Source organism: Mustela nivalis (genome assembly GCF_964662115.1).
Source record: "Mustela nivalis genome assembly, chromosome: 16".
NCBI classification, from domain to species: Eukaryota; Metazoa; Chordata; class Mammalia; order Carnivora; family Mustelidae; genus Mustela; species Mustela nivalis.
Window position 1 is genome coordinate 29,661,146 of NC_139035.1, and position 15,647 is coordinate 29,676,792.

The following is a 15,647-nucleotide window of genomic DNA, read 5'->3' on the forward strand; positions in this document are numbered from 1 at the left end:
GTACAAGTGTGTAAGTGACTCTCAAAGCACCAGGAGTGCAATTTTAGGGTCAGAAATAATTTTTAGGGGCACCTGGGTGGCTTAGTCAGTGGTGCGTCCAACTTGGGATTTTGGCTTCAGGTCATGATCTCATGGGTTGTGAGACTCGAGCCCCATCTCGGGCTCCCTGCTCAGCAAAGAGCCTGCTGGAGATTCTCTCCCTCTGCCACTCCCCCTGACTTGTATTCAGTCTCTAAAATCTTTAATCATTTCTAGGGGCACCTGGGTGGCTCAGTTGGTTAAGCGTCTGCCTTTGGCTCAGGTCATGATCCCAGCATCATGGAATGGAGCCCCACATGGGGAAAAGCCCTGCTTAGCAGGGAGCCTGCTTTCCCCTCTGCGTTTGCCCCTCCCCCTGCTTGTGCACACTCTTGCTCTCTCTGTAAAAATAAATAAAACCTTAAAAAAATCTTTAATTTCTAACGGGGAGGCAAATTTTCAAAGATGTAATTCATGGATTGCAAGGATGGACTTGGCAAGGGTCTGCGAGGGTCTGTGAGGGTCTGCAGACCACCCACGGGAGGGAGGAATGCAGCAGGTGCAGACAGGGAAGAGGAATGGACCCCACCCCAGGCACCCAAGGTGTGGGAGACCCACATAGGTAAAACAAATTCTAACATTTGGCTCTGGAAACCAGAGGGGCCTAACTTTGTGAGTTCTAACCATCACTGGGGCTTAACGCCGCCCGCCGGGAACTTAAAACAAAAAACAAATCAGCAAGCCTGCCTCTGGGAGAGCCTGAGGGGTGAGGGGAACGACCCTTAAAGGGACAGAACAGCAGTCTGTGGGAGATAGAGCACAGAAGCCCTGGTTTGAAGCACTCGAAGCTGTTTACTCATCACAGAGCCTGTGAGGGAGGGACAGAGATCCTGGGGAGAGCCCTCCAGGAACGAAGGGGCTGGCAAGCACCATCTCACTCCCCCAGCCTACAAACACCTTCGGGAGCAGCACAACTGGCTTGCTCCCCACCGAGGATGCTGGCAGCGCAGCCGGGGCTCCCTCCCCGATCTTCACACACACCCCCTCCAGCACAGCTCCCCTCCCACAGCAGACGCGCGCACAGACCAAGCACCCGTGCCCCTGCCCACACGCATGTGGTGGATCCACCTTGCTCCGATGGTCCCTTGGCAGAAGTGCATCCATTCCAGACAGGGGCCAGCCCTGCTCTGGGGTGAGTGTGCAAGCAGCCCAGACGGGGCTAGCCCCACTCCAGGGAGAGGGGAGGAGAACCACAGGCCAGTCTGACTGTGACCCCAGCAGTGGGCTGGGGTGGGCAGCTGGTCCAACTGCAGGCCCCACCCACCACCAAAAGCTCAGGGAACAACACAGGGAAAATGCCTGCAGTTTGGAGCTACTTCATCTCTGGTAAATGCCTGGTCTGACTCAACTCAAGCCCAGGGCAGCCCCTGACTGGGCCACTAAGGCTACAGGGACCAGACTCTGCCCCCAACAGGCGGAGAGCCATTGCAGGCAGGACTGAAGGCAAACACAGCTCTGCCACAACAGGAAGGTGCCTACAACACACAGAGGAGAGGCCCTGAAGTACCAGGTCGGGGGACCAGGGACACAGCATTGTGGGACCTCCTCTTTATCAGACCTCCACTTCCAAGTGCAGGAGATGTAGCTGACTTTCCTGTCCCAGAGAAACAGACAGAGTTGACAAAAGAGGAGAAAGGAATGTGTCCCAAATGAAAGAACAGGAGGAAATCACAGCAAGAAATCTGAGTGAAACCTGGAGAGGAGTAATACGCCTGATAGAGAATATAAAGTAATGGTCATACCAATGCTGGACTTGAGGAAAGGGGGGAGACCTCAGTGAGACCCTCCACAAAGACAGAAAACATAGAAAAGAACCAGAGATGAACTCAATAGATGAAATTAAAAGTACACCAGATGGAGTAAATAGTAGACTAGAAGAAGCAGAAGAACAGATCAGCAATGTGGAGGACAGAGTCGCGGAAAGTAATCAAGCTGCGCAGGTGAGAGAGAGGGGAGTGGGGGGGGCGGTGGACAATAGACCAGGGAGCTCAGCAACACTGTCAAGGATAAGAACAGTTGCATGATTGGGATCACAGAAGGAGAAAGAAAAGAGGAAATTCTTGTGCATAAGAGTCTATTTACTTGAAGAAATAATACTGAAGCTACCTGAATGACAGCCCAAAACTTCCCAAATCTGGGGAAGGAAACAGAAATCCAGATCCAGGAGGCATGGAGAACCCCCAACAAAACCAACGCAAGGAGATATGCACCAAGACACAGAGTAAATGAAAGTAGTGATCCAGAGAGAATTTTAAAAGCAGCAGAGGAAAGAAAACAGTTGCAAACAAGGGAAACCTCATGAGACTCTCAGTGAATTTTTCAGCAGACACTTTGATTATGTCTTGCTGCTCCCCCATATGGCCTGCAAAGTGCTAAGAGTAAAAATCTGCAGCCAAGAATACTCTATCCAGCAAGGCTAGCATCCAGAACAGAAGAGATCAAAAATTTCCCCAAAATGAAAGGAATTCTGGCCACTAAACCAGCCCTACAAGAAGTGACAAAGGGGACTCCAACTGGAAATGCAAAAGCAGGAAACACAAAAGCAGCAAAAATAAGTATATGTGTAAAAAGCTGCTAAGGGACTCACAAAATAAGAGTATAAAGTATGACACCATAATACCTAAATCATGGGGAGGAGTAAAAATTTAGTGCTTTTAGAATGGGCTCAAAATTAAGTGACCATCGGGACACCTGGGTGGCTCAGTTGGTTAAGTGGCTGCCTTTGGCTCAGGTCATGATCCCAGTGTCCTGGGATCGAGTCCCACATCAGACTCCTTGCTCGGCAGGGAGCCTGTTTCTCCCTCTGCCTCTGCCTGCCACTGTCTGTGCTCGCTCTCTAACAAATAAGTAAAATCTTAAAAAAAAATTAGGTGACCATCAACTTAACACGGACTCCTAAACACATAGGATGTTATATACAAACTGAATGGTAACCAGAAATCAAAAACTGGTAATAGAGGGGCGCCTGGGGGGCTGGGTCAGTTAAGCATCAGACTCTTCATTTCATCTCAATGAAATGAGGTCATGACTTAGCCACATGTTGGACTGTGCGCTGGGTATGGAGCCTTCTCTAGATTCTCTCCCTCTCCTACTGCCCCTTCCCTATTAAAAAGAAAACCCTCAAATGACTGGTAATAGATATGCAAAAAAATGAAGAGAGAAATCCAAGTATATCACTGAAGAAAACCAACAAAGAAAGCATAAGAAAGGAACAGAGAGGAACTACAAAAACAACCATAAAATGAGCAACAAAATGGCAAGAAATACACACCCATCAATAATTACTGTGAATGTAAATGGACAAAATGCTCCAATCAAAAGACATAGGGTGACAAAATGGATAAAAAAGCAAGACCTGTGAATATGCGGCCCTACAAGAGACTCATTTCAGTCCTAAAGACACCTGCAGATTTAAAGTGAAGGGACAGGGGTGCCTGGGTGGCTCTTTGGGTTAAGTGTTTGCCTTCTGCTCAGGACATGATCCTGGGACCCTGAGATCAAGCCTCACGTCTGACTCTCTGCTCAGCGAGGAGTCTGCTTCTCCCTCGGCCTGCGGCTCCCCCTGCTTGTGCTCTCGCTCTCTCAAGTTTAAAAAAAAAAAGAAAGAAAGTGAAAAGAAAGCCAGGTTAACAGTTCTTATATTGAATAAAATGATTTTAAAACAAAGACTGTAGCAAGAGACAAAGAAGGATACTATATAATCATCAAAAGGACAATCCTACAAGAAGATACAGCAATTATAATTATTTATACACCCAACATCAGAGCACCCAAATGCATAAAGGAGCTGATAAACATAAAAGGAAGAAATTGATCATATTAGGGGATTTTTAAAAAATAATTAAAAAAAATTTTTAATAAACATATAATGTATTATTAGCCCCAGGAGTACAGGTCTGTGAATCGCCAGGTTTACACACTTCACAGCACTCACTATAGCACATACCCTCCCCAATGTCCATAACCCCCTCACCCTCTCCCTAACCCCTTCCCCCCAGCAACCCTCAGTTGTTTTTTGAGATTAAGAGTCTCTTATGGTTTGTCTCCCTCCCAATCCCATCTTGTTTCATTTATTCTTCTCCTACCCCCTTAACCCCCCATGTTGCATCACCACTTCCTCATATCAGGGAGATCATATAGTAATTGTCTTTCTCTGATTGACTTATTTCACTAAGCATAATACCCTCTAGTTCCATCCACGTCATTGCAAATGACAAGATTTCTTTTGACGGCTGCATAGTATTCCATTGTGTGTGTATGTATGTATGTATATGTATATGTATGTGTGTGTGTGTATATATATATATACACACACATATATATATACCACATCATCTTTAGCCATTCAGCTGTTGATGGACATTGAGGTTCTTTCCATAGTTTGGCTATTGTGGACATTGCTGCTATAAACGTTCTGGTGCACATGCCACTTTGGATCACCATGTCTGTATCTTTAGGGTAAATACCCAGTAGTGCAATTGCTGGGTCATAGGGCAGCTCTATTTTTAACTTTGAGGAACCTCAAAAAGGCTGTTTTCCAGAGTGGTTGCACCAGCTTGCATTCCCACCAACAGTGTAGGAGGGTTCAATATTAGGGGACTTTAACAACCCACTTACATCAGTGGATGGATCATCCAAACAGAAAATCAATAAGGCAATAGCCGTTTTGAATGACACATGGACCAGAGGATCTCACAGATCTATTCGAATCAAAATACACATTGTTTTTGAGTGCATGTGGAATATTCTCCAGAGTAGATCATATTAGGCCACAAAACAAGTCTCAGCAAACTTAAAGACTGAAGTCCTACCATGCATCTTTTCTGACCCCAGTGCTATGAAACTAGAAATTAACTACAAGAAAAAAAATCAGGAAAGAACACAAATAGAGGAATGTTAAATATGTGCTACTAAAAAATTGAATGGATCAACCAAGAAATCAAGAAGGAAATAAAAAGATACATGGAGACAAATGAAAATTAATATATAGCTGTTTAGGGGGCGGCAAAATCTGTTCCAAGAAGGAAGTTGATAGCAACACAGCTACCTCAAGAAAAATCTCAAACAACCTAAACATACACCTAAAAGGAGCAGGAAAAAAAGAACAAATAAAACTCAAAACCAGTAGAAGGAAGGAAATAAAGATTAGGGCAGAAATAAATGAAGTAGAGATTACAAAAACAATAGAACAGACCAGTGAAACCAGGAGCTTGATTTTTGAAAAGATCAATAATATTGATAAAACTAGCCCAGACTCCTCAAAGAGAAAGAGAACTCAAATAGTCCAATAAATTAATGAAAGAATAACCAGCACCATAAAATAACAAAGGATTATGAGAGATTATGTCATATGCCAACAGATTGGACAAACTAGAAGAAATGGATCAATTTCTTGGAACATAAAACCTCCCAAAACTGAATCAGGAAGAAATAGAAAATTTCAACAGATTACGGATTCAATTTAATTGCTGGTAATTAAATCAAAATGTTCCCCAAAACCAAAAGCCCAGGACCTAACAGGTTCCCAGCTTCCAGGAAAAAAAAAAGACAAAAAAAAACAGACTCTTGGGGCACCTGGGTAGCTTAGGTCATGATCTCAGGGTCCTGGGATCGAGCCCTGCATTGGGCTCCTCGCTCAGCGGGGAGCCTGCTTCTCTCCCTCTGCCACTCCCCCTGCTCATGTGCACACATGCACTCTCTCTCAAATAAATAAAATCTTAAAACAAAAACAATAGACTCTTAACTATGAAGAACACACTGCGGGTCACCAGAGGGGACAGAGGTGGTGGGGATGGGGGACACTTATCCTGAGGAGCACTGAGTAATGTCGGAGATTGTGGAATCACTATCCTTTGCAGCCCAAGGTAATCTGACACTGTATGCCACTTATACTGGAATAAAGACGTGAGTATGATTTTAAAAAGTTAAAGCAGTACAGTTAGATACAATGATACACGAAACGATAAGACCCTCAAGTTTCCCTCACGTCAGGCAGCCACTGTTAGGGATTCTTCGTGCATTTTCTCCCAAAACTTTCATTTGGGTATCTTGAATCTGAGGCATATATGTGTTTTTATAAGCACATATATGTGCACATACGTGTATAGCTTTTATTATCTTTACAATGACATCATTTTCTGAGGCTTACAATTTAATAATGTCTAAGCGGAATTGCCGGTAAATTCACATGTACTCCCATCACAAGTAGGTCAATGTCTTTCGTGGCGACAGAATATTTCGCTGCAGCCATGGTTCATGGCCACGGGCAAGCCAGCCGGGACCAGTAGGGCTTACCTGCCACAGCGTAGGTACTCGCGCACTAAGGAAAGAGTTGTATATTTCCTCCAGCTCTTGGGTGAGGATGATCTCCCCTTTTATGGCAAGTTGAAGGTCTTTCAAAGATTTATGCACAACCAGTAAGAATTTATCAAACCGCTCAATTTCTTGGCTCAGAAAAGTTAGCAAGACGCAGTGGATAAGGGGGTCATAGCCTGGATTCAAACAGAAAGAAAATGAGGTTAGTTTTCAGATATGAGGTTTTCCATGGAGAAATAAAGGCTTTGAAAATCAAAGGAACTTCATGTGTCCAGGGATTGAGACGCATTTTTTTTTTTTTTTTTGGCAAAGAACCAGTGACTGGGACAGGCTCTGCGGCCCTCCTGCCCTTGTCGCCACTGTTCAGGACAGCCTTGGTTGTGTGAACGCAGGTGCCCACGCATGAAAATGAGTGAGCACAGCTGTTCAATGCAGTTTTATTTGTGGGCACTCAAACTGGAATTTCATATAAAACTTCTGTGCTGAAAATAGTCTTCTCTCATCGTTTTTTTTTTTTTTCCTTTAACCACTAAAAAATGTCGGATGCATTCTCGAGTTCAGGCCGAATGAGAAGGCATGCGTTCCAGGTGTGGCAGCAGCCCTCGCCGGCCGACTGTGGTCCAGACTTGGCAACAGTGCTGTCCGTAGAGACTGCTGCGTGGCACCAGGTTCCCAGATGAACTTTCCTTCCAGGGTGAAAATGTGGATGCCGACAACTGACCAGGTCCCGTTGCTGCTGCCCAACACTGCCACCCCCCTCAAGCTGGGCTGCCCAGGGTCCTGTGGGCCTGTACCCCGCCCTGCCTCCCGCCATCCTCTGCTTACCTTGGATATTTTTGTAAAGAAACTCCCAAATGGGGCTGGAGATGATGCACTTCAATGTGCTGGGAGTTCCAGAACATTCCTCCTTCTCCACAGACATTGGCAGCCGCTTTCTCATGTCAGACAGAATTTCCATCACCAGGTCGTCCTTACTCTGCTCAGGACTGCAGAGAGAATTAGGAGGAGAATGAGCTACAGACCTGTCCGAACCGGGAGAGCCCTCCGGTGGGGCCCGTCCGAGGCCAGCACAGCCGCAGGGCCACAGAGCCACGGGACGCAGACGGCATAGGTTGTCGCACGCTAGAGAGGAGAAAACTGCCGGACGCACTGCAGACGTTTACAAGCGCGTGTGTTTTTAAAGCTCTGAGATTTCCTTGTCTCCTCTGCCTCCCCGACCGCGCATGCTTTAAGGGCCACCAGCAGAAGGAAGACAAGCAGGCACACGTGTTAGCGTGACAGGAGACCCCCGCCCCCCCGCCCCCCGAGGTAAGCGACAGTCTGGGAGCCATAGCCACGGGCAGCGCAGGACGAAACTGTAGGAAAACCTTCGTTTCTGACTGGCAAGTAGAGGGACTCGATGGGACGCGTGCGGGTGCGTCAGAAGAGGCCGATAAGCAGACGTCGCCGGAGGGCAAGTGTTCGCTCCCACCGAGCTCGTCACAGCGAATGGGAACTTGAAGCCTGCTCACACAGAAGTTTCTAGTATGTTCTGAGTAAAGGCAGCCGAATTAGCCCCCCAGAATGACCAGAGGGACGTGGATAAACCGACGCATGTGCGGCCGAGCAGCAGCCCCTTCCGGTGGTCTCTTCTGACGGGCGGATTTGAGGACTCAGAGCGCGCGAGAACCGGCGAGGAGTGCAGGAGGTGCGGGGGGTGCGGCGGCCATTCTGGGGGCAGACCCGGAGGTTTCCAGCGACCTCCTCTCTGTGTGCGGCTCTCCTTCCTTGTAAATAGGGCATTTTCTATTGTGAAGTGAGAGCTCCACTATGTCCATTTTGTGTCAGTGGAATGACCTTGGAAGGGATCACCAGTCAGCCAAAGCTGTAGCGGAGACCCAATCAGATAGCTATTTCTTTCTTTCCTTATTATTTTTAAAAAATATTTACTTATTTGACCGAGGTCACAAGTAGGCAGAGAGGCAGGTGGGGGGTGGGGGGGTAGGGGGAGAAGCCAGCTCCCTGCTGAGCAGAGAGCCTCCCCAATGCGGGGCTCGATCCCAGGACCCTGGGATCATGACCTGAGCAGAAGGCAGAGGCTTTAACCCACTGAGCCACCCAGGCGTCCTCAGATAGTTTTTTAATAGGAGTTTTGTAGCCCACAGACAGGAGGACACTAACAGTACAGCATTTCCCGTGGAAAAAAATACAAGTGTAAACTAAGAGCCTGTTAGAAGGTGGGGGAGGGTCAGTCAAGTACCTTCCAGACTAGGAAAACTTTTATTCGGGGTGACTTACTGTTGGGGGACCCATGGAAGGACGATCCTGACCGTAGGCAGCTGTTCTCCACAAAACCCAGGTCTCAAGCCTCAGCTTTTATAGGAGGGGCCTGCGGTGAGGTCACAGGGTAGTTATCTAGATTGGGGCCCCCTGTGCACGGGTCATGCCTACTAGTTATCTAGAGCGAGGCCACCTGTGCACCGAGGGGAGGCCATGGCAGCTCCAGGTGGAACCAGTGTTCCCAGGGATCCTGCAGAGCAGATGAAGCATGACACCCAGTCTATGAGTCTGTGAGTCCATGAGTCCATGAGGGCACACATTGTTGGAACCCAGGGATGTGGGCAATGGGGCTGTCACCTCACAGGCCTTTGGAGATGTTGCTGTCTTGGTGACTCTAATCAGGGTTCAAGGCATCCCATGAATGTTGCCAACAAGAATCAATTCATGTTATGGTTTCCATTTGTTTTGATTTATTTGCTTGGGTTTTTCCCAACCTTAAGCACCCTGAGAAGGATGACGCACGCATTCTGCACAGGGACATCCCTGGTCCTTATTTGGCATCTTTCAACGTGGGGAAGACTTAGAAGCTGGTGTAGACAAGACTAACGGAATCAGAATCACTGTAACGATAGTTTTGTGTTGAGGAATCTGTATGTGTTGGTGTTTTCAATATTTGTGATATTTAAGAGATTTGGGGCTCTTAAAACCCCAAAAGGTCAGCTTTGGGACTCCAACTTAAAATAGATAATTGAGAAATTCATTTGAATTTATGATTTTGGGGGTGCCTGGCCGGCTCAGTTGGATAAGCATTTGCATTTGGCTCAGGTCATGATCTCAGGGTCCTGGGATCGAGTCCCACATCAGGCTCCCTGCTCAGTGGGAGCTTGCTTCTCCCTCTGCTCCCTGCTCATGGTCTCTCTTGCTATCTCTATCTCTATCTCTCTCTCTGTCTCTCAAATAAATAAATAAATAAAAACATGAGAGAGTTTAAGATCCAGCATATTTAATAGATTTATAAGACTTATTAAAAGACTCAAGGGGCGCCTGGGTGGCTCAGTGGGTTAAAGCCTCTGCCTTAGGCTCAGGTCATGATCCTGGGGTCCTGGGATTGAGCCCCGCATGGGGCTTTCTGCTCTGTGGAGGACCTGCTTCCTCCTCTGTCTCTCTGCCTGCCTCTCTGCCTACTTGTGATCTCTGCCTGTCAAATAAATAAATAAAATCTTAAAAAAAAAAACACAACCAACAACTGTTTAAAAGACTCGAGAAGATTTGGCAGTCAGCTGGCTGAAGTGTACTAACTTTATAATGAATGTTAGCATATTTGAAAGCATAAGTTTGTAGATGGAACCAAACACTATTCAAAGACTTCTTAAAAATGCTTGTTAATACCCACCACCAGGCTCACAAGGAGGGCACATATTGCATGAAGGCCTGGGTGTGGTGCATAAACAATGAATCTTGGGACACTGAAAAAAAAATAAAATTAAGATGTTAAAAAAAAATGTTTGTTAAAATCTGTTAGACTTGCAAATTGGAAGACGAGATCTTTAAGCTGAACTTACTTAAGGAACCCATATTCTGAGCATAGCCCTGTCACGTACTATTGAGATTTCTAATTTAAACTTGATGAATCCGAGACAAAAGACTGAATTGACTTCCCCAAGTGGCGGAACTGGAATTTGAACCCAGAGCCAGAGAGGAAGGGAGAGAGGTGGAGCCTGCATGTGCCACTGTGTTCTGAGCAGGTCTGAGGGAGCAGAGCGGGAACACTCTTGGCTGGGGAGCTCACCCCAGGCAGTCGTGACCTTGACACATACGACCTTATCTTAGTTACAGGCTGATGAGCCTTGAGAGTCTGTGTGACTGTGAGACCACGTGAGCCTCACGATGGCCTGGATGGGTAGACAAGTGTTGTCTCTATGTACGGATAAGCAGAGGAAGGGTACCGAGGCAGGGTGGCTAGGAGAGGGATCAGCCCCACAGACCTCTAAGGGCACAGCCAACCCCTCTTGACCCTGCTGTCCTCTTACTTATTATGACGGGTATCTTTCTCCCTCCTAGAGAAGTAAACGTGGCATTTCACGTCAAAACAAATTCAGTTTAAAAATGCCACTCACTAGGTAGAGTATGACCACTCATTCCACAAAGGTTTACTGAGGACACCCTCCATGCTTGGTAATTGTATTTGTGTGTGTGTGTGTGTGTGTGTGTGTGTGTGTGTGTGTGTACATGCATGCGTGTATGCTCCTGTGTGTCTCTGTGCCTCTGTGTCATTTGGGGAATTTCATCTCTATATTTTTAGACTGTATTTTACGTTTTATGCTTTATTTTATTTTAAGATTTTATTTATTTGACAGAATCACAAGGAGGCAGAGAGGCAGGTAGAGAGAGAGGGGGAAGCAGGCTCCCCACTGAGCAGAGAGCCCGATGTGGGGCAGATCCCAGGACCCTGAGATCATGACCTGAGCCAAAAGCAGAGGCTTTAACCCACTGAGCCACCCAGGCTCCCCTACGCTGTATTTTAGACTTACCTGTAAGTGTGGCATTGTAGCTCTTCAAGTTATAAAATATTCATGGAATATTTAATTCTTCCCTGGGACTATTTAATGATTTCCAACCACACACTTCTCCCTGTGAGTGCTTACCTGATCATGAGGCTGGCAATGGCTGTAGCTCTTGGTTCCATGGCGATGAGATTGTCGATGAACGTCTGGCCCTGCATCTCCCTGCAGCCTCGGCTGGCCTCAGGGTGCAGCCCTAAGAGCTCCGGAGGGTCATCGTCGGGTAAGGACTGGATGATGTCTATGCAGTCCCCGATGCCCGCAGATCCGGGCATTGGCTGATGCACCTGGAAATTTAAGTCCTTTATTAGTTTGTGCCCAGAGTGATACCTCTTCTCCATAATGCGTGAAGACACTATTTCCCATACACTGTATACAGAAGGCTCTTGTTAGTTCTAGGTGGCATACTCCAGATACTTCTGTCAAAAGTGAAGTTCGGGGGGCGCCTGGGTGGCTCAGTGGGTTAAAGCCTCTGCTTTAACCTCTGCCTTCGGCTCAGGTCATGGTCCAGGGTCCTGGGATCGAGCCCCGCATCGGGCTCTCTGTTCGGCAGGGAGCCTGCTTCCTCCCCTCTCTCTCTCTCTGCCTACTTGTGATCTCTGTCTGTCAAAAAAAAAAAAAAGTGAAGTCGGGGATGACTATATTTGTAGAGTATAGTTGTGTTGATCTGCTTAGTAACTTTCTTGTCGGGAAAAGAAACTTTAAAGGCAAGGCTGCCTCTCTCTGCCCGCTGCCTCCGTGGGCCATACCCACAGCAGATGCCATCACACCTCCACACACCATTTGACTGTGCCAAGACCTGTAGAAGGAACGCGACACCCGGCTGAAGCATTATTCTGACCACTTGGGAGGCAGGGTATGGACAAAATGGGGGCAGATGGCCAGAAAGGGCAACATTCCAGTTATAAAATAAATAATACAATGTTTAAAAAATGACAAGCTCCTTAATGGGTGCAGGAGAGCTTGTCCTTCCCTCCTTGGTGGCGTCTCCCCGAGATTTGCTGTGATGGTGCTGCTCTCAGAGTCAGGCTAGTTGGGAGGACATGTGCCCATTTAGTGATGGGGATGAACGTGACTCTCTTGGGCTGCTTCGACTCTATCCCTTGGAAACATGAGCCGCCTTCTCCTTTCTGGGCCACGCAGCCAGCTTCTATGCAACAGAATGCAGAGCGGCGGGGACGGCTAGTGACTGAGGACCTGCTCGTACACGGTGCTGCAGCCTTGTTTTTCTCAGGTGGCTCGGTTTCTGGGTGAGGCCAGCGGAGCTACCTTGATCCTGACACCCCCATCGATGGTGGTCCAGGAGCCACCCTCCCCCGCCCCGCTCCCCCTGGGGGGCCTGAATGTGGAGGCACTGAGGCCACTGGCCATCCGTCCCGCGAGTGGCTTGGAAGGGCCTTCCCCCCCACCCCCTGCCCCAGTGAACCCCTTACAAGCACAACCCCAGCTGATGTCTTGGGCGTAACTCCCCAGGGACCCTGTGCCCTGTGCCACCAAGACACAGCTGAGCTGCCTGGGACACAGGCTGGTGCACCTTTCCTGGAGAAGAAACTCACAGAGTTCAAAAATGAACTGTGTCAGCATGGTCTGAAAGGCAGCAGAGGATGTCAGACCGCAGTTCAGTTGTAGAAAGGAAGCTGCCAAAGAACCCGGTCAACTAAAAAAATGGATCCCTTTCTGTGGAAGTGGAGGGATGGCACCAGGGGCAGAGCCAAGAGCCTGGGGCTTGGGGACAGGGAAAGTGACACTGTTTCCCAGGCCCAGAGCTGGTGGCCTACACCCAAGAGGACTGCAGAATGTCTGGGGACTGGAGGCCACCGTGTGCCTTCCGTCTGAGTTTCTCCAAAGGGACATGTCTACAGAGGCACAGGGGTTTGCACAGGGGATGTGATGGAAGATGGGAAGAGGGACAATCGGTATAAATCAGGATAATTGAGGGAACAGAGGTCATGTCCAGGTCTTCTCTGGCCTCGAGAGTACAGATGGCTAGATGAAATGTTAACTGCTAGAGGAATGCTGAATTATTTCTCTGAGACTGGATGTTAACAGGGGCACCTGGGTGGCTCAGTGGGTTAAGTGGCTGCCTTTGGCTCAGGTCATGATCCCAGGGTCTTGGGATCGAGTCCTACATCGGGCTCCCTGCTTAGTGGGGAGCCTGCCTCTCCCTCTCCCTCTGCGTGCTGCTCCCCCTGCTTGTGATCTCTCTCTCTCTCTCTCAAATGAATAAATAAAATCTTTAAAAAAAAAATACTGGACGTTAATAAAAGGTACTGAAAGTGAACATGAAAATTTCTTCAGAGGCAGATTTTAAAGAATGCAACCTATGGTGAGCGAGAATGCAACTTCGGTGAGCGAGCACGGTAAGGGAATACATTTTCTCACCTCATCGCTGGAGAAGCTGAAGTCGGCTCTCAGCACGTTCGGATTACAGAATCTGTAGAGAAGCGTGTTCAGACATCGCCTGTCCCACGTGTCGGTCACCTGGCCGCCGTAAACCACTTCCCCAATCAGGTACCGCAGCATCGGCCACGAGATACTGGACCGTGTCCTCAGGGTGTTTTCCAAAATCTTGATGGAGACCTTCAGAAAATCCGCCAGTTTTTATTATTTCAGATCGCGTTTGCAGCTCACTGGGGTGTTTTAACACAAAATCATCAATTCTCAGCCACGTTTACTCTTTGAAAACACAGCTGACCCGTGAACAGCCATGTGCTTGAATTGTGGGTCCCCCCCCCATAGGTGGGTTTCTTCAGTCCCGTGAGTGTATTTTCTGTTCCTATGATTCTCTCAGTAACATTTTCTCTTCTCAGGCTGATTTTATTATAAGAACACAGCATGTTATACATACAACACAGAAAATACGTGTTAATCGGCTATTGTCAATGTTACCGGTGAAGACTTCCGGTCGACAGTCGGGTATTGGTTACGTTTGGGGGGAGTCGAAAGTTACACATGGGTTTTTAACCACACAGGGCGGCGTGTCCCTGATCCCCGCATTTCAAGGGTGAATTGTATATGGAAATAGCAAGAGGAATAAAAATACTAGAATATACATTTTCATCCATTAATTCCTTTTTGTTGTTGGACAAACAGTGAATTCTTGAATTAAAATTATTTTGAATAGACAAGACCAGCTGGTGGTGCTTAATCAGAGGCACATCAGGGTAGACAAGGGAATGTGAGTGTCCTCCTACCCCTGCTGTTGCTATCAGAGCCCCTCAACCCCGCCGTGGCCCCTGCCGTGCCCTGTTTATTGGGTCCCCTGTGCACATGTGGCATCAGGGACCACATTCCTCCTCCCCTCTCCTTCCCTCCCCTCTGCCCTCTCTCTGCCTCTACCAGCGCTCTCTCCCCGCCCTCTCATTTGTTTTCCTTTCTTCCAAAAATTCGAGGTTAGCATACACCCGCCATGCACCTGGACTGTGGGTCTCTGTTATACAGTGTTCTTCTGAATGAGCACGATTGTACATCATTGGTATGAATTACGTCCTCTTTGTCCTGCATTGACTAGAGCTTTTAAGGCAATGCTGAAGGTCAATGGTAAGAATGAGCATCCCTGTCTGGTTTTTTTTTTTTATTCTGGATTTTAATAAAAATAAGTTCAGTCTTGGCTATTTAAAATGATATTTGCTGCAGTTTTTTGGTGGTCTTTTCCATATTTAAGTGGTCCCTTTTAATCCTGTATTTTGGAATAAAGGCCTTTTCTGCATCTACTGATGTGATCATGTAAAGTGAGTTACGTATTTCTAGATCTTGAGCCACTGTTGGAATAAACCCTACTTTGGTCATAGAGTATTAATCTTTTGATTCATTGCTAAATCCTATTAATAATTTATATAGAATTTTTACATAGAGTCTAAGTAAAATTGGCCTATTTTCTTATGCATATTATTTTTATCAAGTATTATATTTATGGTTTCATAAAATTAATTAGGGAGATTGCCATCTTTTTCTAAGATTTGGAATAGCTTAAATAATATTAATATCTCGGTATCTTAAAGTCCAGAGGAAACTAAGCCATGAAACCATTTCATTCTGGTGTTATTTGCAATGTTTGATAATTCATGTTTTTCCAGAAATCACTGGGTTCATATAGCTTTTCAAACTTAAATAAATCTGTTTTATCGAAAACCAATTTCTGGATTTATTTCTAACTTCTATTGTTTTTGTATATTAATTACAATTAAACATTATTTTATTTATTTTAGTTACTTTTATTATTTTTTCTAATTTCTTAAGATGAATATTAATTTCCTGCCTTTCTTAATAATGAAGATATTTAAGACCATAGTTTATTTTTTTCTGAGCATATTTTTGTACTGTTGTATCTTTTTGGTATGAAGGAATCCCATTTCCTTTGTGTTTGAGATATTTTGTAATTTTCCTTTTAATATCCTCTTTGAGAAAAGAATTATCTAGAGGCACATTTCTTAA

At 46.5% G+C, this 15,647-nt stretch overlaps 1 protein-coding gene across 9 annotated transcripts in view; it reads right to left on the reverse strand.

Moving 5' to 3' along the window:
• DNAH14 (dynein axonemal heavy chain 14) overlaps positions 1–15,647 on the reverse strand; it is a 348,451-nt gene that overhangs the window by 14,535 nt on the left and 318,269 nt on the right. For 8 of the 9 annotated variants that reach the window (XM_082704493.1, XM_082704488.1, XM_082704490.1 and 5 more), the window contains 4 exons: positions 13,596–13,793; positions 11,298–11,500; positions 7,219–7,379; positions 6,373–6,569 (listed from right to left, as the gene is read on the reverse strand). In XM_082704493.1, coding sequence (XP_082560619.1) covers positions 6,373–6,569; positions 7,219–7,379; positions 11,298–11,500; positions 13,596–13,793 — 759 coding nt within the window. The remainder of the gene's footprint in view (positions 1–6,372; positions 6,570–7,218; positions 7,380–11,297; positions 11,501–13,595; positions 13,794–15,647) is intronic. The other variant, XM_082704492.1, reaches the window with a different exon arrangement.